General features: G+C 42.5%; 1 protein-coding gene across 4 annotated transcripts in view; it reads right to left on the bottom strand.

The window, feature by feature from the left end:
- PRKAG2 (protein kinase AMP-activated non-catalytic subunit gamma 2) overlaps window positions 1-26,176 on the bottom strand; it is a 211,369-nt gene that overhangs the window by 135,460 nt on the left and 49,733 nt on the right. For 3 of the 4 annotated variants that reach the window (XM_063416251.1, XM_063416278.1, XM_063416259.1), the window contains exon 2: window positions 10,091-10,162. In XM_063416251.1, coding sequence (XP_063272321.1) covers window positions 10,091-10,162 — 72 coding nt within the window. Of the gene's footprint in view, window positions 1-10,090; window positions 10,163-23,532; window positions 23,587-26,176 lie in introns of those variants that run through there. The other variant, XM_063416268.1, reaches the window with a different exon arrangement.

The raw sequence follows: 26,176 nt of genomic DNA, 5'->3' as shown, positions 1-26,176 counted from the left end.
CAAGGCCAAAGGAGATGTGCCCACAGCCCCTTGCATGCCTGTTCCTCTCTGCCCAATTACCCAACACAAACCAGGAGGGACGGAGCAGGCAGCACCTCCTGCCTGTGAAGATGCCTCCTGCTGGGGTCAGCCCAGTTTGGTAAGGGCATTGCTGCCATGGGGGTCATTTCAGGGGAAAATAGCATCTTTCCTCAGGGTGATTTAGATGAAAGGAAACCTCATAAGCACCTCATAGGCTCTCCTTTGGGTTGGTGAAGGGCTTGTGTGTATGAACCCAACCAAAAACGGTCAGCAAAGTTTAAAACCCATGCAAATAATCCTCTTTTCAAAATTACATTTATTCACAGCTCCAAAACACTTGTAGAAATATGTTCAAGCAGCAAAATGGCCAAATAGCTGCTCCCTCCATAACCCAGGGTCCCCATTTTTGTAGTCCTTCTGTGTCCTGCACACACACTTTAGACAGCTCCTCTTTCCACCTGGGATGGGACAGAGCTGGAGCAGGTCCTGATGTGTGGAAATGCAGAAAGGCCTGCAGAGATTATAAATCCCTTTTGGGAAGGTTTCTAACCTAAAGGGCAAGTGGCACCTCGTCTGGGAGATGGACACAAACAGGGTGGGTCACTAAGAGGGGCACAGACGTGTGCCAGCACAGCCCTGGTTGGATGATGAATCCTGCTCTGTGCTCCTCTGCATAGCACAGAGATGTCTGACAAGACACAGAACAACTTTTTTAGAACTGCATTCCTGCTTTTGACAGAGTGGGCAAAAATGTCTCAAACACATACCTGTCCTTTTACAGATGAATTAAAGGAGCAGTTGCCCTCAAGGGGAAGTTTTTGAAAGAGATAAATCAATTCTAACTGAAGCAACTACCAAAAGCAACAACAGACTCTGGACAGTCTCCACTGAAGAGAAGAAAAAGCAGTGAAAAAAGCAATAAATGCTTAATGCAGTTGCCTGAAACTCAGGTTTGCCTCCTAGCTCTGTCACAGATTCTATGTGCAATCTTGAAAACTCATTCCAAATTACAAACCTATTCTGCCATGAGGACTGTATCTCCTTTATTCCAAGTCCAATATTCCTTATTTCTTAGTCCAATATTCCTTATTCCAAGTCCTCCAGCACTCAGATTGTCTCCCAGTGAGTATTTATCAAGAATAACAGGGCACAGTCCCTCAACTGAGACCTGGAATAATAACCACACTATAGGAAATTCATAAACAAATTACACTTTTGTCATGGGTAAAACAGTCCCAAAGTGATGGCTTTCTCATAAAAGCTCATTAACTTTACTAGAATATCATTTGTAAATTATCTGAGATTTACACCTTGTTCTTCTCACAACTACCCAGTTCAAGAAACAACCAAGTGGCACAATGGCACCTCCTTCTGCATGGCATAAATAGGTCTGCTGCCAAACCTCCTGCCTGAAAGTGAGGAGTAAGAACATTTTCTAGCCTATTTTAATCATGATACAAACCTGCCACTGCTACTGTAGTTTAGGTGTGTTTCCAGGATGGTAAGTTCATTATATTTTTTCCTAAAGTGACAAGCCATGACATCTGTAAAGCCAAGGACCTCATTCTGGCACTGCCCTTAATGCTTTGTGTTATATTTTTTTGCATGCTTGTTTGGTTAAAATGACACACTGATAAGAGACACTTCAAAATTACTGTGGTGTCCTTACACACTAAAGCAATTTTAGAGATGTAAAATGTCAAAATACAATTTGTCAAAAAGGTCAGTGTTCCCTTGTACATGCAAGCCAGACACAAAAGCAAATTGTTCTCAAATTCTGAGCAGAAGCAGCAGGGTGTTTTTATTTATTGCAATCACAACCAGTTGCCTTCTCTCCATCGTTCCAGGCTGATGAATTAATTAATTGTCAGAGCACCAGGGGCATGCTGCTAAATACACATGTGCATGCTACCAAATTAAAGAAAATTACTACATTGAATTCTTCCCCAGCCTGTTAATTACACACAGGTTACACCCACTATCACGGTGGGTAAATACTTGTGATTTTGCTTTGGAAATTACAACAGGATTGCTTGCTTAGAATATCATTTGTGGCTAATGGATTGCAAGTTTTAAAAGATGATTAGGTGCTTCTGCAAGTAAAATCAGCAGCAACAGTTGTCACAGCATATCCAAAAGTCATAAGATAATGTTCATTTTCATGCTTCAAAAGCTGAAAATGCAGAAGAATCTTTGCTGTGGAATAAACCCCATCAGCCCATGCAGACTTGGTGTGACAACTGTGGCAGTGATGCTAGAGGCAGGTTACACAGCTAGATCATTCATCAGCTTTGTGCTTTTTGGACTCATTCCCTGAAGCTGTGATAGGCAGGTGGGCTGAAAACTCCCACATGTTCTTTGGAAAGATAACTCTTCCCCCAGCTGAGCTGTAGTAGCAGAATAAGAGTATTACACCCTGGTTTCTCACGTTAGTAAGCACTGTAAATCAATTTCTGTTGGTCCAGGAGGAGTTGTAAAAAGAGAATGGGCAGAAATATGAAACACACCTAAGAACAAATATAAATACTCATGGGTATATGGCTCATTTTATCCCAAACAGACAATTGGTCTCTTGGAGATAAGGAAGCCAAACATACAATGCAAGTACAATATTAATCCATGCACAAATAAGATCTAATTTTAAAAAATGAAAAATTCTTCTAAGTACTAAGACTGTTCACTTAATTAAAAAAAAAAAAACCTCAACCAAATAACAACAAAAAACCAACCAAAAACAAAAACCAAAAACAAAAACCAAAACCAATCAAACAAAAAGCCAACAAACCAACCAACTAATGACAAAACATTTCCTGTGTTGGCTTTGTGCAAAGCATAAATGGGATCTTTGAGCTCTCTGCCCAACTCTGGACTCCTTAAACCTCAAAACTGGTTATGCTGGAGAGAAATGTCAGCCCCTGACCTTAAGCCTGCAGAGAACAGAGGAACTGGAGGAGAGCTAAATTAGCAGCTGGTGATAGTGCCAGTGTAACCCTACCCTAGCCCAGTGTGCCCAGGGAGGTGAAGCAACAGAGCAGAGTCCTGCTCTACATCAGAAGTGCTGGTTCTAGTGACTGACTGCACTCGTTCAAGGCTAAACTGGTTATCTCACACTGCACTGAGAAAAGCAGCTCTAAAATGCTCTAAGTTGATATCAGTTTTCATGTTTCACAGCACAAAAAGATCCCCAGCTGGGGACCAGGGAGGGATTTTGCCCTGTTGGACACACAGTGATCACAGGCATGTTCTGAAATACATCCAGAACTTTCCACTGTTGAAAACAAACCAACAAAACAAGACATGTCTCACAGTATTTAGCATCAAGCAGACTCAGCATTCCACTTTTTGAGTGAAACAGAAAGTGATAGTGGGGCACTTGCTCCAAGTCAAGCAGCTCTGGGAGATTTCACTACAAGGAATAAGATTATGAAAGCTGCCCCTGTCATTTCACCTGGACGATGGAATCTTTCTCTCTTCCTAATCTCTTCTTCCTTTCCCCTAGCCTAGAGTTGGGCTCTGCAACAGGATTCTGCCCAAACCCTTCATCTTCAGGCCAAGAGAACACTCCCTGAACTCTTTTATTTGTTGTTTTGGTTAATATACATCAAGAGAACAACCTTGTATCTTGTGCTGTTAAGAATTATCCCCCCTGAAGGTCATCCAGGTCTTCCTGTACAAGATCCCTCCTTATGATTAAAAAAACACCTTCCTTTGCATCTTGAACAAATTTGGTTGCTGTGCTTCTATTTTTTGTCTCAGCTTTACTGGCAAAGACCCAGGAATGACGTTGGGGAAACCCCACCAGTCCCTCTATCCAGCACTCATCCTCTCAATACCAATCTTTTCCTTCATCTATTTTCTTACCTGGCTTGCAATTCTTCATCTTATTTCACAAGAAATACTGAAGTGCACTACATTTAATCACTACCATATGATAATCCCCAGTGCAATGGGCTAAGATAGCAAACTATTAATATTTCACCACAAACTGGTTTCTTGTCATCCTCACACCACCCATCTCAACCCTGCCACAGGCAGAAAATTTCCCAATATTGCTATTTTTGATCCTTTGCTTTATAGTGAAAATCTGATCCCTCTTTTTTCACCAGATAAAATCCTCTCTAAGAAGAAATTTCTAGTCCCAGCCCAGAATTTAAGGAGCATTGAACTGCAGGGGAGAAAAATGCTCGGCCCAGGAAAAGTGTTCTGCCCAGAAAAATGAATGAGCTCTGCTGAGAAGACCCTGCCCATGGACAGGCACAGACTGTGGTGGAAATCCAGGCACTGCCTGAGTCCCTGCCACAGCACCTCTTCCCAGCCATCCCCTCTGCCCTCCTGCCAAGGCTGCTCCAGCAGCAGATCCTTGACTGAGCACACAGCCTGCCCCAGAGGATGCTCTCTCTGGAAAATCTCATATCTCTTAGTTACATTTCTCAGAATAGGCTGAAAAAGATATTCTGTCAAATACAAATGGGCTCAGTCTAAATAGCCTTTCAAAATGCTTCTGAATTTAAGTGAAAGTTATAAAATGCTCCTGAGCTCTGGTCCCTTTTTCTCCAACCCTGTACAGTGAGGACATTTACAGAGCACGATGGAGTTCTGTTTGCTTTTACAGCAGTGAGTTATTTGACCTTTATTTTGCCTCTTCCCTTAAAAATTTTTTGAAAGGCAAGAAACAGAAAAGGAATTACCTCCCACCATCCTTGACAGGGACAGTAAACACAATTAGAGACAATACACCAGATAGATGTCTGCACTTGTTTCCTGCCCTTCCACTGAATCCCAACAAAAAAGCCCTTTGATAAAGTTAATTGGATGATTCTCTCATTCTGCTGGAACAAAAGAGCTCACAGAGACACAAGAGCTGACTTCATTAGACTGAAAGGTAATGAAGGACTTGCTCTCCCAGTGCTCATATTCACCACCACTGGTCCCCTTCGTTCTGCATGAGCTGTACCAATTGAGATGGCATCGTGTTTTACAGGGTCAGAGATGTCACTTCCCAAAACTCAAGTACAATGACACTTTCCCAGATTAAAATACAACAGGATGAGGCTGGCTGCTCTGGCAGGCTCGGAGAGCTCTGCACTGCTGCACACAGGGTCAGGGGAAAGCTTCCAGCAGTGAGCAGGGCTGCCCAAAGACAGAAACAGGCACTGGGAAAGGGAAGAGCAGGGCTGGCTCCCTGTCCAATTCCAAATCCCGAAGTACATTTATTTTAAAGCAGTGGATGGAGGTGTGCACATCACAGTGCAGTGGTTGTCACACTTCCCCCTGCCCTGAAGCTCCCTGCATCCACTGCAGATGCCTCATGCCAAGGCTGTGGCACTATCCAGGACTTGCTCCCCATCTTCATCACTCATAAAAAGTGGACAATTAAACAACTGTGAAAAAAGTAAATCCAAAGGAGATTTATTTGCCAGTGAATGAGGAAGGAGGGGCTGAAAATAGGCTTTTTTTCTTTTCCTCCCTTATCCAGGGGTTGCTTGTGCCATTCCCATGGGTCACTGGACAAAACAAAAACAGTAGCAAGACAAAACACTCCTTGGAATCCTTCAGTATTGGAGTCACTCCCCCAATAGTCTGGTTGTAGTTCACCAACACTTCCCTGCATTGCTGATAACAGAACAGTCAGTAGGTGCCAAACACAGTGGGAACAAAACCTCTACTTTCTATTCCTTCACTTGTACAGTGTACATTTGTTCATTGAACCCAAACTAATCCTCTCACCACTGAGTCACATCCAGAGTCCACAAACAGCTGATTGCCTACAGCTATTCTCCAAATCCAACCCAAGCTCTGTGAAAGACGTCCCAAAAAGTCTGCATTAGATGCTCCTGGGTGTGACTGATCACAAGTTGGCCAAATGGAGATGGGCTGCTCATTTGCAAATTGTGTTTTAAGTGAGTCATCATCTGCATCAGAGTCTCTTGCTCAGAATTTACTACTCTCAACTTGCCACTCTCTCTCCCCTCTCATTTTTCTATGAACCATAAATTGTACCAGTAATGAGTCTATCTTTCAAACCACTGATAAGGTATGATATAGTACAGCAATAGAATGTTTTGTCTGCCTAGAAACAAAATTTTCCACTGGTGAGTCTCAATTTATTTTAGCAGCTGGGTTTTTATTCATTTACTAGGTTCCATGTTTATTCAGTCTCATTCTAGTTTCTTAAATCAAAATGACTTGTTTTAGTTTTCTATATATGTGACACCAATGCTATGACATTTCTCAACCAAATTTATAATTCATTTAAACCCCCACCTTTGCTCAATAAGAACCATTTACAATTAATTTCAATCCAAATGAGTCTATTATAACGGCATCATTAACTAGCCAACATTAGCTATTTCATTGTTTTGCTCAGGACTAATGTTTGACAAACCTGTACATTACCCTAATTGCAAACATCATAAATATTAACACAGTAATTGCCTTTTTTGCAGTCTTTAGAAACTTCATCTCTGCTCCATGATTTATTCACAATCAACACTTGGCAGAGAAAGCTCTGCCACTTCATTCAAGAGTGTTTCATCAGAGTCGTTTGCATTTAATTTTAAAATATCTTACTTTAACAGCTTATTCTTTAAAGATACTTAAGCTATTAATAGGATAGAGCCACCTTTGTAATCTAAGATAAACATCTCACCAGCTTTCTCCCCACATAGAGACAAGAATTTTTAATGCATACTTCTTTTCCAAGCTTTTGTCTATATTTTTGTGACAATTCTGTTATTTCCATAAAGAAATGGATCAATATTATTCTTCAAATGTCTTTTCTCCCACCTCCTCCCTCCTCCATCTATAATTTGCTAGCTGACTCCTCATAAACAAGTTTCCCGTGTAATTTTTTTCCTTTTTGATCATTCACATCCCTGGGCTTTAAGCTGAAGGTAATGGTTGCCAGTTTCCTGCAATTTCCACACCTTATCCTTTAACCTACATTTGAGATGAAAGGTCTATAAACATTCAAGGTGTTAAAACCTCTAAAATTGATGGAGCCATTCGGGTGCAGAGGGGCACTCACCCCTGACTGCTGCCCTGCCACACTGTACCAGAATTATTTTCTGAACGATGCTCCCAATCACTCATGATTTTCCAGGTCTCTAAGCTGCCCCTCTTCCACTCTCTTTTCCCAGGCTGAGCAAATGCAGTAAATCTGATTGCTTTTCAGCTCCCAGACTACAGACTTTGTTCTTGTCTCTATTTCTGTCTTTAATGATCCTCTAAGGTCTCTGTGCAGGAAGGATTTAAAGCATTTCTGCACTGCCTCACCTCTGAGCATGGGGCAGTCAGCAATACCAGTTGCTTTAGCCAAAACCACTCACACAAGTGTTAAGGCATTTTGTCTGGCAATAAGAAGGGCAAAAACATCTGTCTCAGGCACCTTTCTCCATCACACCCTGCCAAACATTTCTGCACAAGATCCTTCACAGTATTATATTCTCTATCTTCAAAAGAGGAGAGTGAAAACTATCCCTATCCTCTTCCTGCCATTAGTCACAAAGGAAAGAAGAATACATCATTTATAATAGTAGACATATTAATGAGGAGTGATTAAGGCTGAACTTCAGGAAATGTGTGTCACTTTACCACTGGTGCCAAAAAATTCCTACGTGAACCTGAACAAATAATTCTAGCCTTGAATTTCCTAGCTGTGTAATGAGGATTGTTGTCACAGGGTAATGATTGAGAGACACTTGCATGGTAAACTGCTGAGAGTTTCTGTGAAAAATGTTAATTCAGTTTCTAAAAGCCTTTCAAAAAGAACGGAGAATTACATTAATGGCAGATTGGGAAGCTGGGTTTGAACTACTCCTGATCTATAGCCCAGGTGACAGAAGAGTTAAGTGCAGGAAGAGAAGCAGCCCTGATGGATTGCCTGTCTCCAGCATGATGAGTGAATGGAAAAAGCCAAACTACTGATGAAATACTGACTTTTAATAGACAAACTTACACACCATACAGTGATTTCAAACGTGAACTAAGAAGAACCTTCCTCCTTGAAGAGTAACTTGGGCACTTTTTAATGTATCAGCAATAGGGATTGGCAATGTTTTAGTTAGAATTAAATAAATTCTGCAGTCTGATGCTACTCATCATTCACTACCAGCAAAAATCCCATACTTCTCATTGAGGAAAATGACATATTGGATTATATGTGTGGCAATGGATTTTAAAAGATGACCAGTTTTTCATCAGAAATGGGGCACTGCCAGCTCCCTTCTTACCATTTTGTTGCATGTGTTGAACAGAGCTCTAAGTATAATATTAGGGAAAAACCTGGGTCTTACTCAGTCAAAAATGCCAATTAAAAATACAGCTCCAGATATTAAAACCCAGGTCCATGGTTATTCCAAAGTCAGTTGCACTCTCCATAAGCAGAACTTGCCCCAGCATTTAGCAATGCTACAAAAAAAGAGGCAACTATTGAAATGTCCTTCCACATGAACACATCAATGGCCAGATGGTGATCTAAGGTTGGACTCAATAATCTCAGAGGTCTTTCCCAACCTAAATGATTCTGTGTTTTTGTGAAGAAAGAGTCCTGAGACCAGTTGGAAGAAAATGACAAGGTTCAGGAATGGTAGAGTGGAAGACATTAAATGATGTAATGTAATTCTGCCCATCAGGGCAATTAGCCTTGCACAATATTTCCTCATGAGTGAGATTCATGCATCTTTCTCACCTTCCTTTGTGGAAAGAAGGTGCTAAGTGGAAAAATCAGGTTTTAGCCAGAAACCCCTGCCTTCTTCCAGCATGACTATCCCTTCCAAAAACATCACATTGTTCACTTTATCCAAACCCTTCAAACAGGCACCTTTTGGTAGCACTGTATATTTTACCATCCCTGTCATCTACAAGAGTTCCCCCCAGCATCAGCAACTCCTACCTCAGTCTAAAAGGTCCAACACAGAAAAAAACAAGGCCAATGTTACAAACATATTCAACTGCTGATGGATGGCAGAAATTCTTAAAACATCTGTCCTTAGCTGTGAGGTGCAAAGGAATATAAACTCATGCTGTCAACAGAGCTAAGTTATTATTGTTCTAGATGCATTTCAGCTTCACTAAGGAGTATTTATTACTTTGCCTGCCTTAAACTAAAGCTGCAGACTCTCTGCCACATGGCTTGTAGCTGGTTTAATGGTCATGGAGGTCCACAGCCTTGTAAATACTGTGACTAGTGAAACTGGTCTGCAGAGCAGCTGAAGATCAGCTTTTGGGGTTGTCTGTGGGTTGGAGGAGAATCCTCCTTTGCCGAGCCCAGAACGTGGCTGGCAGGAGGTTCCGTGTAGCAGCCCAGCTTGTACTGCAGTGCTTTGTGAAAATGAGGAGGCCAGGGCCCACAGATGACAGATCCACCCACCCTTTTTATTGCTTTGAAGATTGTGTGGGGGCTGTATAACCACCCCCAGCGTCACCCATTGAATGTGCTGCCCTGATCCTTCTTAAAGCAAGCCAACTCTGTGACTTCATTGGCTTAATTTAATAGCATCACAAAAACAAATCAATGCCTCACAAGGATAACCTTGAGTTAATCCCACACTGAGGAGGAACATTTCTACTTTGTTCACAGGAAGGCTCTGCCACTATGGCTTCAGCAAATGAAGGCAGTTCATTTTTCCAGTGCCAAGGACAGCGAGATCAAGGACAGTGAACAGTTAAACCCTCCACAGAGAGAGAGCAGCCATCAGGAGGCAATTCCAGGAAAACCAGATCTTCCTCTTTGGGCATGGTGTATTCCTGCAGCACCACCTCACATCTTGTAAGATAAAGATATTCCTGAGCAGCTATGCAACATCACCACACTGATTTACAGCTGTTACACACAACACCTGCAGTATTTACAGCAATACCACCAGCAGCCTGCACCCTTTACAGGTTACACTGCACAGGCACTGTCAAGGTAAATTCTGCAAAAGCCACTGGAGTTGCCTTAGTGCATCACTCCCAACAGGTTCATGGTGTGGCAGGGAAGATGAAAAGCTTTTTTAAGCCTAACAAATTGTGTGTACCACAAGGGATTCAACACAGCAAAGAAGGGGGAGCTTTGGATATGTCCTACCTTGCGAGAAGCATTTTTGTCTGCGCTCTCCACATCACCGTCCAAGAATGGCATGGCAAATGAGCTGAGATCCTGCAAGGACAGAGAAGAAAAACTGATGTCTCTTATTAATGCCTTCTTCCTTCCATCAGAGCACCCCATGACTGAAGCCCACAGGTCTATTTCCAGAGTGCACACTGCTTCACCCGTAGCAATTGCTGGCAAGAAACAACAGGGACTCTGATCCTGGGCTGTGAAACAATGTCAGATGTGAGTCACAAATGAACAGGGAGCCCTCAGCAGCACCTGCACCACATCACCATCAAAAACCACCTGCACAGCCAAATCCAAATGTCCTGTGTTAAAACTTTCAAGGGGAGGTACCAAAATCCCACAGAAAAACTGGTAGGAAATTATAGTTTAAACATATCTACTTGCTCAGCAAATGCTTATCTTGCCTTTAGTGGGATGTATGGTCTTAAAGAGTATTTATGGCAATAAACACAACCTGAATGAAAGTATGTCAACGTTCATGTAACTGTTGAAAAAATGAGAAACATGTAACTGCTGAAAAAAAGGACAGAGAAAACTGACACGGTGTTGAGGGAGGAAATAACAAATTCACTCACACAAATGGGAGAGGAGCACCCAATTCAGCAGGACTGAAGACAATAAAGCAGTAAGAAAAACACACATGCTCATTTTTAACTAACAAAAACAAACTCCAATTATATTCCACCTCCTGCTGTCTGTTCTGTTTATGATACTTCATGTTCCAGCCACAGGGTTTTTAGAGCTCCTTTCTACATGCATAAGGAAATTATGTTAGTGTCAAGTTTAGCATCTGTCTGATCAGAAAAGTACATAATGAGCAATTCCATGACCAGAAGCATGAGGTTGCCTAAAGCTGTGTGCTGAAGAATTGTGTCTTGGTCCTAAATGGTGTTCTGAATGTCAGGAATGCCTCCCCAGCACAGAACCTCCCAGATGGGAGGCATCACCCTTTCCATGCAATGATTCAGTGCTTCTCAACCACCACATCTGCATCCATTTAAATGAGTTCAAAATATAAATAAAAAGCAATTTCATGTAAACCTAATTTGTGATCAAACAGAGCTTAATTTAAAATTAGCACCATCCATGAAGTCTGCAGGGCTTGTCTTCGGAATTCAGAGCAGCCACAGGTCTAATCACATCACTGTGTGTAATCATACTAAAGTCAAAATATGCTCAAAAATTGTGTACAACTCAGGCATAATTCTTACAAGTGTTTGAAAATATTCTGGTTACATAAGAAGCAACAAAAATAAGGAACAAAATATTGAATTACTGGAACTGAAACTCATGGGAGTAATTCATGCCAAGTTGAAAGGAGGAAAAAAAAAAAAAAAAAAGCAGCAGCCAGTCTTGGCCAAGCTGGCCCCAAACCATTAGGCCCCAAACAAACATATTCCTGACAAATTCATCTGCTCCCAGCCCTATCCATGCACATTCAATAGGAACCATCTACAGAGCTCAACTATGTAACACCTCCCTCCTGCCTGGGCATCTGTGTTTCACATCAGCTTTGTTTGCAAATAAAACCATAAAGAAACATCTCAAAACCAAAAGAAGAGATTAAAATTAATATTCAAATTACTTCTTATAAATTATTTAGCCATAAATGGCACTTATAAACACCATCAATATACAGATTATCATCATCATTATTATTATTTCATAGGCTACTGCAGGACTTAATTGAAGAATCTCTGTGAAGATATTTAAGAGCCTAATGAAAGTTATACAAAAACATATCCCCTTGTGTTTAATTTAGCCAAAGGATTTACCAGCATTTTCCTCTACCCATCTTCAGCAGTGCAGAAGCTGGAATCTGATGTGTGCTAAGTAATTTTCCATGGAATAAATCAGGAAAATAACCTCCTTTGAGCTCCACATATTAGTACCTCTGTGTTACTCCCTGGTGTAACTTCCAGGGAGGAAAGCAGCTGTTTAGGAAGGCTGGAGACTGGATGGCAGCAACTAAGTTTAGGGGGACACATTATTTACTAATCAGGGTTGAAAAAGCTGTTCAGAAAATCTAGAACTGCCAGGAATGAAACCAAAATGTTTTATTCAAGCAGAAACCTTCAAAACTAGGAGAGGGTAAGTAGATAAAACTATTTTTCTAGAAGCTAAATTTCAGTTCTCATTTACAATTCCAAATTTAAAGCCACATATATATTAAAGTTTGAAGTCTAACAGTATAATGAAACCCAGATGACAACTCTATTCTGATTTATAACTCTCAGATACCATGGAGGTGTTGTGACTTCATCTGTCTTTATATACAGAACAAATCTCTAGCTGTAAGCCAAAATAACAGGAGCTGGAGCTTTCTGGGCAGCATGAGACCTTTTTTTGTTAATAGAGCACTGCTGAACATTCCAAAGTGGGTAATAATTGTACTTTTAGCCCTGTGAAAAAGTCTATAATTGTAACTGCTACCTAACAATTTTTTAATCTTTCATAGGATTCTATATATAATTGTATTCACAGAAGGAGAAAACACATATATCAAATACCAGGCTACAAACGCAGCTCTCTCAATTCCAATCTGTTGGTTAAGCAATGAAATATTAGGTGGTTATTTCCCCTTCAGGAATATTTCTGCAGAATACAGATAGATAGCAATTTCTATCTTGTGTTCCTCTTCATCCAGAAACATGTCATGATGCAGCTGATGATACACTAACTCCTAAAAAACCCCCAAAACCCAAAAAACAAAACCCCAAACTGCTCCAAAAGCGTTGTAAAATACCACAGAACTCTTGACACACCAATGGTGCAGCCCTTGCCCTTGTCACAGATGTGACTGCTCTGATCTGATCCAACAGATACACACAGAGGGCTTGCTCTGCCAGTGACTGGGGCTGAAGCTGTTCTTAGACAGCTTCCCTGCTCTCCAGCTCTGCTTTACTCCACTTGGAAACAGCTCCCTGGACAACCACATGGCTCTGCAAGGCATTTAAAACTCCATCAAAGGCACAGAGTGATGTCCTGGTAGGAGGAAGAGTCCTGCAGAGTGCAGAGCCCTGGCTGCAGAATGGCATCACACCCTGTGTCCACCAGTCCTGTATTGTATCCTTGGACAGACAACCTGTACAGAGATCACAGTCTGTGATCACCCCTGTGTAGAGAAAAAGCAGGTCCTAGTGCTGCTAACCTGGAATTAGGAGTATGAAAAGCCTGTTTTGGAAATTTTTTGGCTTTCTTGTCATGCTTGTGCTCCTTAGTCAGTCCTCCCATCACTCTGCTCCATCTGACAGCCAGACATCACTCCTGCCATCCCGTTAGAAAAAATGACTTCTCAAGCACTTTAGATTTACTTTACAGCCACAAAGTCACTTCAGAATTACTTTGTTTTCAATCCACTTTTATTTACAAGAGGTTGCCATGGCAGCTTCAGTTATATTCACTGAAGAACACAGCCCCAGGGACAGCAAAGCTTTTCCTGGAGGACAGCAGAGCTGTGACACAGCAGAACCGTGCCTCAGTGCTCCTGTCAGCAGCCAGGCTCCCTGGGGAGGGAAATCTCCCACAACACCACCTCAACAGGTGATTTTCTAGTGCAAGTGTGGATTATTCTGTCTGCATTTGCACTTTTCTTCTCTACTACTTCTTTCCCTATTTCATCTGGGCAAACAACAGATATCTGGAAGGTTACAGATTTTTCATGCAAATTTCTCCTCCAAAGGTGAGAGTAACTCTAGCCTGATTCTGCTCTGGGTTACCCCTACATCTAGAGGGTGATCCTTCTTAATTCCAGCCCCTTTTCCTCAGACATCTCTTATATCAGAATATTTGGCATTATGTGAAAAGAAGTAAGAATAAAATTTTTGTTCTTTGATATCCTGGGAAAACAAAGAAGCTTTTCTCAGAACTGTTTTGGAGAATAGGAAAGGCAACCACATTTGAGGATGCAGAAAGCAAATATATTGGCTGGCATAGCACAGTCAAATAGCAGGAACAAGATCTGGTTAGCCAAATCATTTTTCACTTTTTCCAGCCAGTTTCACTGTTTCTTTCCTTACTGGGGAGAATTCCTGCCAAAAAGGCAGGAGGTTGCTCTGGAGGTTGCTGCAGTTGGAGACCTTGGTGTAAGAAGAAGGCTTACAGTAATTCTGTTGCAGAGGCTGCATATTTAAATAACAGACCACTAAAGCCTTGAATCCAGTAAGCAACACACAATAAACAGGATTCTCATTGTATTATTGTTTAGTTTCAAGGCTACTTTGGCAGCCAGGCTGATAAAGCTTCTCTACAAGGGCTGAAGCCAAAGAGCCAGCAAGGGCTGGGGCATGCTGTGACTGACAGGCCAGAGACCAATTTCCAATGTATTTTGGGTGGAAATAGGACCTTTTTATGGTCCCACTCGACAGTGGTCCAAAATTTCAGGGCTGGGTATCAAAAGAATATTTCACAAACAGCTCCCTGCTGGCATCTTTTGCAGCTGTCTATTCAAACATGATGAATCACTGTGAAGGACACGGGGATGTGAAAGCTGTAACAGTGGTGGGTCCCCATGAACATGCTCAGCTCTTTGGCCACATTTCAGGGGTGACTCAGGTCAGAAGAGCTTTATGGTAGCCCCATAAGCAGCCTCTGCTGAAAGTCTGGGTTCCTCAGCTATAAAGAGCTTCAGAGTCCCAGTGTGGGTAGCATCACGCAGTCCTGACTACGGATGGTGTCACCTTTGATGCATTATTTTTCTGCCTCACCAAGTTCTATATATGTGCTAGGATTGCACCAAATTTAAGGATGTGAAATGCCTGCCAGACATTACAGCTTCTTTTTACAACATAACTCAAGCAGAAGGTGACACTTTACTAAGGCAGTTTTCAATATGGGGAGACAGCTCCTTTAATAAAATAAACAAAGAAAACAACATAGAGAGGAATTAAGCTGAGTGCTGACAAGAGCTCTGATCTCACAAAAGATTGCTAAGAGCTGCACTCCTCAGCATCACACCTTAACAAAGTCTCCTCCTCTGCTGATATTACTGAGCTATGAGCACTTCAAGTATCCTAGCAAGGACAAAGAAGGTCAGGATTTTTATTAACATCAGCTGTGAACAGTTTCTTTCATTGCATTCTGCACACCAGCAGATTTTTTTAGATCAACCTTGAATTTGTACCTATTACAAGCCTATGTAAAACTCTGAATAGCAAATATGCTACATATGCTAATAGCCTATGAGCAGAATCCAGAGTTTGATCTCCATGGAATAGAGGGCAGAGCTTGGTAGCTCTGCTTGAATAGAAAATTGTCTTTTTCTGAGAACAATCCTATCTAGAAGCCTTTGGGGATTTATATCAAATCACTCCATTATTGCACAAGAAAAGATTCAAAACTGACAGACACAGAAATTTCTGTCCTTTTGTTATTGTTGTTTTGATACACCAGTTATAGTAAAGTATAATAAGACTTGCTACATTCCTTTATTCCTTTAGGAGTAGGCTGCTCATTGCTTTGGTTTTCTCACTCCCCCGTGCCATCTAGACTGTAGCATGTGTTTTGGAGAGAAATATATAAGTTGTACTGTGAGACTGAGGATGCTGGTGACTAAGACTCGGTATGACTCAATGGGAGTGGGCAGGAACAGATGTACAAAGCTGGTTGGATTTGTGCAAGCCACAAATTTGTACTGCACAAGGCTATTCCAATTTATTTGTTTGCTATTACTTTTAAGGCTATTTGTATAAATCACCCCCCCCCCAAAAAAAAAAACAACACCAAACCAAAAACAAAAAACAAACAAACAGAAACCCCAAACAAACAAACAAAAAACCAACCAAAGAAACCAAATATGTAGGTCTGGAGAGTTTGAGAGGGTAGAAAAAAGATACAGAGACTTGATGTGAGGCTGTACCTTGAGTCCTGTGCTTAGTTCTGGGCCCCTCACGACAAGAAAGATATTGAGGGGCTGGGGAGTGTCCAGAAAAGGGCAAGGGGGATGGTGAAGGGTCTGGAATACAAGTCCTATAAGGAGCAGCTGAGGGAGCTGGGGAAGTTTAGCCTGGAGAGAAAGAGGCTCAGGGGAGACCTTATCACTCTCCACAACTTAAAGGAGGTTGTAGCCAGGTGGGGATTGGTCTTTTCTACCAAAACAAGTGGGAGGACAAGAGGAAATGGTGGAGATAGCAGGTTTCAGTAAACTCTTTCATCTTAGAGGCCTTTTCCCACCTTAATGATTCTATGATTTTGTCCACAGTGTGAAGATTCCAGAGGCAGCCCTGTCCAGGGGTTATTGGACACACCAGCTGTATGCACTTCGAGATGCATCAGATTTGAAATAATAGAAGGTAAGTCCCCCTAAATGACATGCCTGGAACAAATGGGAAATATTCAGTCCCAATGAGGCACTGTCTAAAATTAGGAGGAGGAGTTAGGGAGTAAATGTAAATCTAAAAGGTTAGGGAGTAATGGCTCACTGAAATCTAACCCAGATCTCAGTATGTGAAAATCCCCATCCATCAGGTGATTATTGAATATTCTGTGTAAAGAAACTCACATATGAAAGCTTGGCAGAAGAAAACCAGCCTGTATGCAATTCTAAGGCATTTCTTTCAGCTGCAACAAGAAGTGGACATGGCCCTAAGGAGCTACTGAAACCACTGTTCTCACCACAGGTCCTCCAGCTTGGATTGCCACCACTTGGAGAGAAAAAGCTGCTAAAACTATGAATTTCAAAGGGAAGGGATTAAAGAGAGCCGTGAAACCAATCAGTCCTTGATATTTGGAGTTAGTCTCTTTCTTCAGGCAGCAACTAACAGAATAAGAGGACATGGTCTTGAGCTGCACCAAGGGAAATATATGCTGGATATTAGGAAAATGTTTTTTACAGAAAGGGTAATAAATTATTGGAATGGTCTACCTGGGGAGGTGGTGGATTCACCATCTCTGGATGTGTTTAAGAAAAGACCAGATGTGGCACTTGGTGCCATGGTTTAGTTGAGGTTAGGGTTGGGTTGGACTTGATTTCTTCCAACTTAATGATTCTGGGATTCTGTGATTTCCCTGCAAATCAGCGGTTTCCCAAGCTGTTCTTCCTGAGTTATCCTGATCGTGGGATACTGGCAGCATCCAGCACACCCTTCTTAATTTCTGAAATTTTTAACTCACCCTGACAGGCATTAGTCTCCAGCAGTCTACAGCAAATTCACTTTTTTTTTTGTTTCTGGGGCTGTAAACAAGATCCACCAAAAAAAAAAGTCAAGAGAGCGGGGATTATTTTTTGTGTTGTTCTCAATCTCAAGATTAAATCACTAGAACATTCCTATGCTGTTTACAGAAAGAATGAAGTTTTCTTTCAAGCCTTGTGCCCTCCTGCCTGGAAACCCCACCATACCTCATCAGTGATTCAGCCTTTGCAGATGAGCTGGGCACAGACAGCCTGGGGTGGGATGGAATCCCCCCTGCCTGGAGCCCCATCAGGTTTGTGATGTGCAGAGAGCTCAGGGCTGTGTGGGGATGCTGTGGTGGAGGGTGCTGCTCATCAGTAAGTCACAGAGCATCACAGAGGCACCCTGACAAAGCCTGATGAGGATCCCCAGGCACAGGCAGCCTCGTTTGTCAGCTCCTTCACACCACGAACCGCACAGCAGCGACTGGCAGAGTGTTTATTACAACAGCAGATGGACAACGCAGCGAACGTGCAAATAACAAAATGTCACTTAAAAAAAAGGACAGAGAGAGAGAAAGTGGAGGAACAGCCAGAGAAAGCATGCCAGGGAAGAAACCAGAATTCCCAGCATTCCCTGTGACACCACCACGATGCACATACAAACCCATTATTGAGTGCTATTCCTGGGTGCTCAGCCAAAGACAACCTTTCTCCGGCAAGACGTTTCCTTCAAGAGCACCCAAAGTTTAGAAACACAAGGTAAAAGCAGAAGATAACACACCTCAGTCCTGGAAAATGTGGTTAGGTGGGTGATGAGGGAATTTAGAAACCAAGACACACAACTCTAAGGAAGGACTGCAGGAGACTGGAAATGTTCCCCTTTGGATGGCACATACTCAGTGCCAATAAAAGTGTTTATTACAACATTATGCTTTCCAATACTTACGAGTTTGTCTTACATAAATGAGACACAGAGAAAAGCATTTGCAGAGAAAAGCCAGCATTTGCTACAAAACAACTTCAGCTGCAGTGAAATAGCAGAACTGCAGGAAACAAAAGAGGATTTTGCCATAATGTAATGAAAACACTTGAATTGCTGCAGCACAGGACCAAACAATCTGAAGGGGATTCAATGCAAGTATCATACTGGGCTTACTAAGTCATCTCCACACTTCAGCTACTTTAAAAATCACTGTGTTTTGTATTTTTTTATGTTTTCCCCACTCTATTGGCCAAATCTTTTTAAAAAATCATGTCCTCAAGGAAGAGTAAAACAAACCAGATTCAGAACCGAAAACCCCCAACTGATGGCCTTATCTGAGAAGGACTTGCAGGCTTCTTGCATATATATCACTGAAAAAGGTGACATTCACACCAGGCAAAAGATCTCTGCCAGAAATACTTGAACTGCAACTATTTTTTCCAGTTCACTGCATTTAGGAAGACAGCTGCCTGTTGCCTCCTCTTTCCATTCTTGTCAGTCAATAACCGTGAATAATCTTGACAATTAGAAGAAAGCTTACAGCTGGAAAGTCAGGCAAGTGAGGAGCCTGCTCTGATCTCCTAGTCCCTCAACTAAAAAAAAATAAATAAAGGGAAAAAAAGCAGAAGCAAAGAGGAAATTAGAGAAGGAAAGGAAGAACAAGATGATTCTGTGCTTGGTGTGCTGAAGAGCTGAGGGTGAGGTCAAGGGGGAGCAGCACATGGTGTGCAAGATGAGGAAAGATTCCCTTCTTGGTGCTTTCCTGATGCATTTTCCTACATCACTCTGCTGCTGCAGAGAACAACTTCACCTCTATGAAGTTTACAGTCACTTTGCTACAGCCAGCTTTTCTTATACCTTTAGCACCACATGTAAAAAGAGACCAATAAATACAATATGCTTTATTTTGTAAGCTAAACTAGTTTTTTCTTTTCCCAAAAGAATGGATGCCTTCATTCATCACACTCTGAACTCTTTATTTAAAGGTGCATTTTGCAACATTAAATGCCCACAGGGACTGAAGAAAGCTCAAATTCTCAAAGAAAACCCAGAAGATTTTATCACACTGCCCAAACCCAGCCTGCATGTCCTTTAGGTCCCACCCCTGACTTTCAGCTAATGGATAGTGGGATTTTGTGCCATTCCTAGATTTTCAGTTGGCAGTGACATCCAATGCTAATAAATTACAGTACATTGTTCATGCTGTGGGAATCCAAAGTGCTTTACAAACTGCAAATCCAGTCCAGAACGGCTTCATGAGTGCACTTCAGTGATGAGACTCTCACTGCCTGCTCTGGCTTCCTGGATGAGCTCTGGGAAGGCATTAAGGATATCTGTCACAAGTCATCACCCCACACTTTCTATCCAGCCTAAAGAGAAGGGAAAAGCCAGCATCTCCAACAGGCAACATGCTCCCATTTCCCTGGTATGGGAGATGCTGGACAACTTGCTTAAACTTTGGAGGATTCAACCTAGGATAAATGAACCCTGCATCTCACCTCTCCACCTTTACTGTCTGCAAAGGTGAATAAAGCTGGGTTGTTTGGTTTATTTTTTCCCCTGTATTTAGGGAGCTGTCCAAGCCAGGGACTGCTCTCCCCCGGTGATCTCGGCAGCGCGGAGCGTGCCCGGCTCCGGCGGCTTTCCCCGGCTCCACACGCGGTACCGGCGCAGCCATGGCAACGCCGGCCTGGGGAGGATGCTCAGCTCCATCCCGGGGGCTGAGCAAACCCTCCGGCAGCACGACGAGCTCCGGCTCCCCTGGGGGCTGCAGGACCCTGCCGGGATCCTTCCTGCCCTCCTTCAATCCCGGCTTTGCTCGCTGTCCAAACGCACTCCAGGCATCCCCGCACTGGGAGCACAATGACCCCCCCGGGCTCTGGGGACATTCCAAGTGTTGCTAAGATGACATTTTCTTTGCACAGCTTTAGCTGCTGTGTAGAAAACAGGGTTAATTCTCTGATGGGGTGAGTGCCCAGTGGAGTGACATGAAGGAACCACCGTGTCCAACTGAAAAATCCCAGAAATTTAAATTTTAAGAAAACAGGCCAGCTATACAACTTCTGAGAAAAAAGCATGTTTGTTACGAGAATTGGCAATGTCCAGGGGATAGTAAATCTCACAACTCCAAGCCCACACACACCCAGCCCTGGTCACTCCTTAAAGTCTGTGCTTCAAAGAGCATCACAGTTCTGCTTAGAAGAAGGTATTAGAAGACACCAGAGACCATCTCTGGAAGAAATATGGATAAAATACTCACCCATCTGGAAAATCTTGTGAACAATGAGACAAACAGAAGAACACAACAAAGAGATTACTCACACCAGAAATAACCACCACTGAAAATAAATTTTTGCAGTGGGTCCAGTTTGGAAATAATCCTCATATGGAAAGGGAAGGGAAGAAATGACACATACCCAGGGTTTTTTTTCTAAGTATTGTACATGCAGTACTATAAGTTTTGAGGAAGATATTTCCCCAAGTAAACTTCAGGCTGTTTTCAAGGACTGTGACTTCATTTTTTTTTTTCCAGAAAGAGTTCCTAGTTTAGATCCAGCGCAGGGAAGAAAACCTTACAAATGAGCCATATCAAATTCTGACCCTTTTAGCAGGAGTCCTCTGATTTTAGCCATCTTATTATTCTTTATGAGTCCATTTAAGCACCACAATTACAATGGACCAATCTGAACATGCTGTGGAGAAAGGACAAGCAAACACACGCTCAGGGAAACCCAACTGAAAATTTAAGCTCATTATCCACATACGCCAAAAGTCATTTCTGCCCTCTGCAATGGCTTTGAAACCCAGCAGGCACTGGTGAGCTGAAACTGGCAAATCTGCATCTGATTTGGCTGACAGTTTGTGCATCAAAATGTGTCAAGAAGCATTTGATCCTTCTTGGAGAGTGTGGGAAACATTTCCAACCTAGCAGGACACCCGGACACGGTGACAGATGGGCAGAGTATGAGCCTGGCTTGGGAGAGGCCATTTTAGAACTGGCTGGTGCTCCAAGCCATGTGGCAGACAGTCCAAACCCATTTGTCACAAAAAAATAAAGCTCACACTGGAATTACCAAACCAAGGCTCTGGGAGAACCCCTGCCTGCAGCTCAGCCTGGCACAGACACCCACCCTGCCAAGGAGCATCACTGAAAACCTCCCATGAAATTAATGAGCACCCAAGAAGGAAACAAAATGAAGTAGAACACAGCAAAGCTCTTTTTTTTTCCCTCAAGATAAATTAAACCCACAAGCGGGAAGTTTTGATTCAGAAGAACAATTTCATTTTTTCATTACTACCAAGAATTAAGTTTACGCCAGTAATATGGCCCTAAAAATATTGGGTATTTTTTCTTATCAGGAACATTAATTTCTATCCATACATACTGAACAGCTGTACAACTATTAGAATATATTTACACTCAAGTTTTATTAACACTTATTTTGAGGTCTAGTAGAAATGGAAATTTGAGTTAGAACCACAATCAGGCACTAGAAGTCATCAAATACCTATTAGGAAAGTGTCTCTTACACCAGCACAGAAAGGGCAACTTTATCAAAATATACATCTGCTCTAAAAGCAAAGGCACTGGCACCTGCACTGAGAAGCAGAAACAAACTGCCCTGGTGCCTGTGTCCTCCCAGGTGTAGATGTGACAGGGTTCAACTCATAAGGCATCACTATTTTTACACACATATAAAACATGGTCTCATATAGGGCAATGCATATGGGAAGCATATATAATCATATGTACATACAGACATGGTAGCAAGCTCTTACAGTTTTTAAACTGACATTTATTTTAAATTTAGGATGACTAAATATTTCTTGTCTTCAAATCAGCTTGTACTTGGGTGGCCAAGCAGGCTGAAATGACAGCAGGATTTTCTCCTGATGGAAACCCGATGGCTCTTGGCTGCCTGAAGCAAACTCTGGTTACAGGTGATTTCCATCAACTCTGTGTTTTGCCTTTAAAGACTTGCAACAATATTGCATTTAATTCTTCTAGTTTCTTCTTGATGTACGTCAGACATCCTTGTCCAGATAGATGGGGTGGATTTTTTGGGGGGTGGTGAGCTTTTTTGCTTATTTCAAACTGGGCCATTTTTAAAAAACAAACACATTTGTATTCCACTCCCAGTAATAAAATGGTACTAAACTGAAGTACAACCAAGTCTTCTTTTGCTGGGTTTCCCACTGCCTCCCTTTGAATTGGGGGCTGGCCCCTTGTCAGCAGGATCCCTTTCATGCTGCTGCCCATCATTCCCTCCTCCATCAGACAATCCTGCCCCCCGGGCTCCCGACTGCAGCAGCTCCGGCTTGCTCACACCTCCCGGGGCTGCTCAAAGCCAGCACTCGCACAGAGGGGACACAGCCGAGGGTGACACCTCTCCCCACAGCCTGACACCCTCATCTCTCCAGTGAACAACAAACAAAACACACAAGGTGCTGGCAAAGCAGCCTGCATCTTATACTGGACTAGATTTCATTTGCTCTTCAGCATCACACCACTAACAGAAGATCTTGAAACCCTTTAGGCTCTCATCCCAGGATGGAGCCGCCTCATCCGCTTTGCACGTTCATTATCTCACAGATCCATTAATTGCAGTGCAAATTGCCTGAGTTCAGCTCTAATTCTGGTAGTAAAAAGGGAAAAAATGCAAGGAGGAACACATGAAGCCAGTAATACACCTCTTTATCCTGACAAACCTCATCAAATATCAAATTAAAACCATTAAGCAAAACAGCAGTTCCTGCAAACCTGTGATTTGGGGTTGCAGGGACTAGCCGTGGCAATTAGCTGCTCAGCAGTTCAGGAGGCTCTGAGATGAGCAGCAGGAGAAACCAAGCATTGCAGGATGCAGAGACCAGATGGTTTTAGGCTGAAAATAAATGAACACCCCCCAAATGATAATCTCTCTTTCCAAAACATTAATGAAAAGTTATGCAAGGGGAAAAAAACCCCAAAACCAACCCCAAACCCAAGCTACATTCTTTAACTAGATAAAAGAACATTTTGTTCAGCCTTGGAGTATCTATTGTAATTAAATGCTCTAAAAACAGGACAGCAGCCCCGTGCCAGTCATGCACACAAAAGAGACAAAACACAGTGAAAAAACCAAAATACCTAAGAACCATGCATTTCTTACACAGCCTGAAGAATTCCTGCCTCTTGGCAGACTCCTGCAGTGCACTCGGGCATCCACCTAAATGAATGCAAAACCTATTTTCCCCTGCTCAGACAGATTAATTTCATAATAAAAATAACCAAACCCAGAGAAACCCAGGGACAACCGAGCCCGCACTCCCACTTACAGCTCTGAAAAATCCTGCAGTCTGGCTGGAAACGTCCATCGAAGAACTGCATCGGAAAGCTTTTCCCTAAAGGCAAGCGCATTTAAACATCTCGGGCTGTGCTACTGGAGCCGATGCTGCAACAGATGGGCCCAGGGCTGGGTGTGCGGGTGCCTCCCATGGCGGGGATGCAGCGGTACCGCAGGAGGAGCGGGGCGGGCGCCCTTCCCCGGCTCCCTGCCAGGAGCGCCGCGGGCGCCGCGCTCCATCCCCGGCTGCGGAACCCGCCCCGGGCTCGGGCAGGGCACGGGCACCGCTGGGGGGGTGCTGGAGATGCTCAGGGTGCACGGGGGAAGGCGGAGGGTTCAAATAACCGCAGGCGTTTTTAATGCGAGCTAAGGGGGGGAATGATCCCGTTCTCAGCAGCAGAAGTTTCAGATGACTGAGGCTGCGTCTGCATCGGTATCGAATACCTTGGGAAAGGCAGCACAGAGCAGCAAATGCATTTTCAAGGCTGGAGTCTCTGCTGCTCCACAACAGACCTATTCCTCACTCAACCACAGCTCCTCTTCGTAGCTGCACAAAAGTCACATTCACAGAATCACAGAATAATGAGGTTGGAAGAGACCTCTAAGATCATCAAGTCCATTATTTCTCTGGGCTTAAGTTTTCCCATCTGCAGCATGAACAGGGGATGAGTTGGCTGACTTTTTAATTTATTATAAAGACCTCACTGGGAAAATGAAGTGCTTGAGCACAAAATATAATCTTCAAAAATATCACCATTAAAAAAAAAAAAAAAAAGATAATTGTTATTTTAAAAGGGCATCATATGAGCACGTGCTTAGCAAAGCAATGTAAATGTGCCCAGTAGGAGCTGAGGGATGGTGGGGATTTGAATTTTCTTCTTCATCAAGATAAATCCCTCTTTTATAACCACATTCAGCTTTAATTACTCCAACCAATCTCACAGTGTCCTTTACTGGCAGGGAAATTGTTCCCCAGACCATGGGGACACATCCTTGGCCAAGATGCTGTCGAAGGTTGGCTCAGATGAGGACACTTCCACTAGAACAAAGCAGAAGAAAGCAAAAGGCAGAAGGTTCATCCCTGCAGCTTCCAATACTTGAACAGAGGCATCAAAATACTGTGCAATGAACTGACACCTCTCTGGAGAAACAGAGGTGGCCAGATCCTGAGCTGCAGAGCATTACCAATCCTTTCTTGGTCATCTCAAAACACCATTTGTGATGATCTGTTAAAAACTCCCCAAGATGGAGGGTTTGTTTTAATTAATGACTCCAGGTCACTAAACCATTAGATCAGTGGAGTGCACTTGGCTTACACATCACTCTCAGTTTATTTATCCCATTCACTGGAGGATGCAGCCAATACCAACCTAAATTCTGTCCACATGAAATAATAAGTATAACTGAGGTTGGCAGTACATTTTCTTTAGCAGCAAAAGAGATGAGGTCCAGGTGACATCCCTCATGTGCCAGGCAGACAGCACATCCTAGGAACCATCCACTGCTCTCCCTTCCTTGGGTGTGCTAAGTGCCCCTGACAACACAAGCCCCTCAGGAGCACAAAAAGCTGAAAATGGTACATAGTGTACAAATGGCATACAAATTGCAGATATTTGTATGCCATACAAGTGGCAGATATTACTTGAATCCTTTCAAGACAAGATCACTGGCACCCCCTTTTAACAGAAACATGCACAAAGATTTGGTGTTTAGAAGATTTTTTTCCCCAGCTAAATGAATATTTTATGCATGCAGAATGTACAAATAGTTTAGGAAAATAAACAAGCTTCCTCTTAAATTCTGTTTAAGGGGTACAAGAAAAACCAGTCAACCAGCTGGAGCAAGCAAAACACATTTTGTCTCTCCTCCTTGAGCTGTAGGAGAAAGGAAGGAATCTGACCTAGAGAGGCTAAAAGGGAAGATTGGATTCATAGTGGAATAAAAAGAGTTCTCCTGCAAAGCACAGTTCAGGTCAAATGCTTCTCTCTATAGGTAACTTCTAAGGATTATTCTGATTAGCAATCAGATCAAATAAAAGGGGGCATTAAACAGCCAGGAAAATGTCCCACATCCCTAAATCCTCCCTTTCAAATCACTCACAGGGCTCAGTTTGACGTACCCAATGTCAATTATGATCCAGACCTATTAAATTTTATTTTTTTTTAAATAATCTTAAAACTGTTTCTGGTCTGAAAGTCTGATTGGCACAAATTCTACCTCAAAAACATGCCTTTTCCTCCCCCACCTTTGGATAAGGAGTATGAAACAGATTGCACAACCACATCTCAGATAAGCAGAACAGTTAATGGTTTAGATACCATTTCATAAATATTTGCTGAACTAGTTTTTGGATTCTGTCCAGTTTCTGACAACCATTAAAAACATTGAATAATTTGCCATTTTCTTTCACCCTTCTGGGATGAAAAATGGGCAGGGAGGTTTTATTGCTAGCATTTCTTACCATTATTTAATGACTGCTTGCATTTATGTTGATGTGTCCTGCCAAAGAAGCCCAAGTGATTCTTGAATCTACAGGCCTGAGGTGTCCAAATCACATTTATGTAAATATTTATATATTTTTATTAAATAGTCCCACACTGAATACCTGGGCTCATATGTGGCTGTGTAAGCAAGTG

This window comes from Prinia subflava, chromosome 1, assembly GCF_021018805.1.
Source record: "Prinia subflava isolate CZ2003 ecotype Zambia chromosome 1, Cam_Psub_1.2, whole genome shotgun sequence".
Taxonomy (NCBI): domain Eukaryota; kingdom Metazoa; phylum Chordata; class Aves; order Passeriformes; family Cisticolidae; genus Prinia; species Prinia subflava.
Note: the sequence above shows the minus strand (reverse complement) of the source record. Positions and strands in the feature narration are given on the sequence as shown.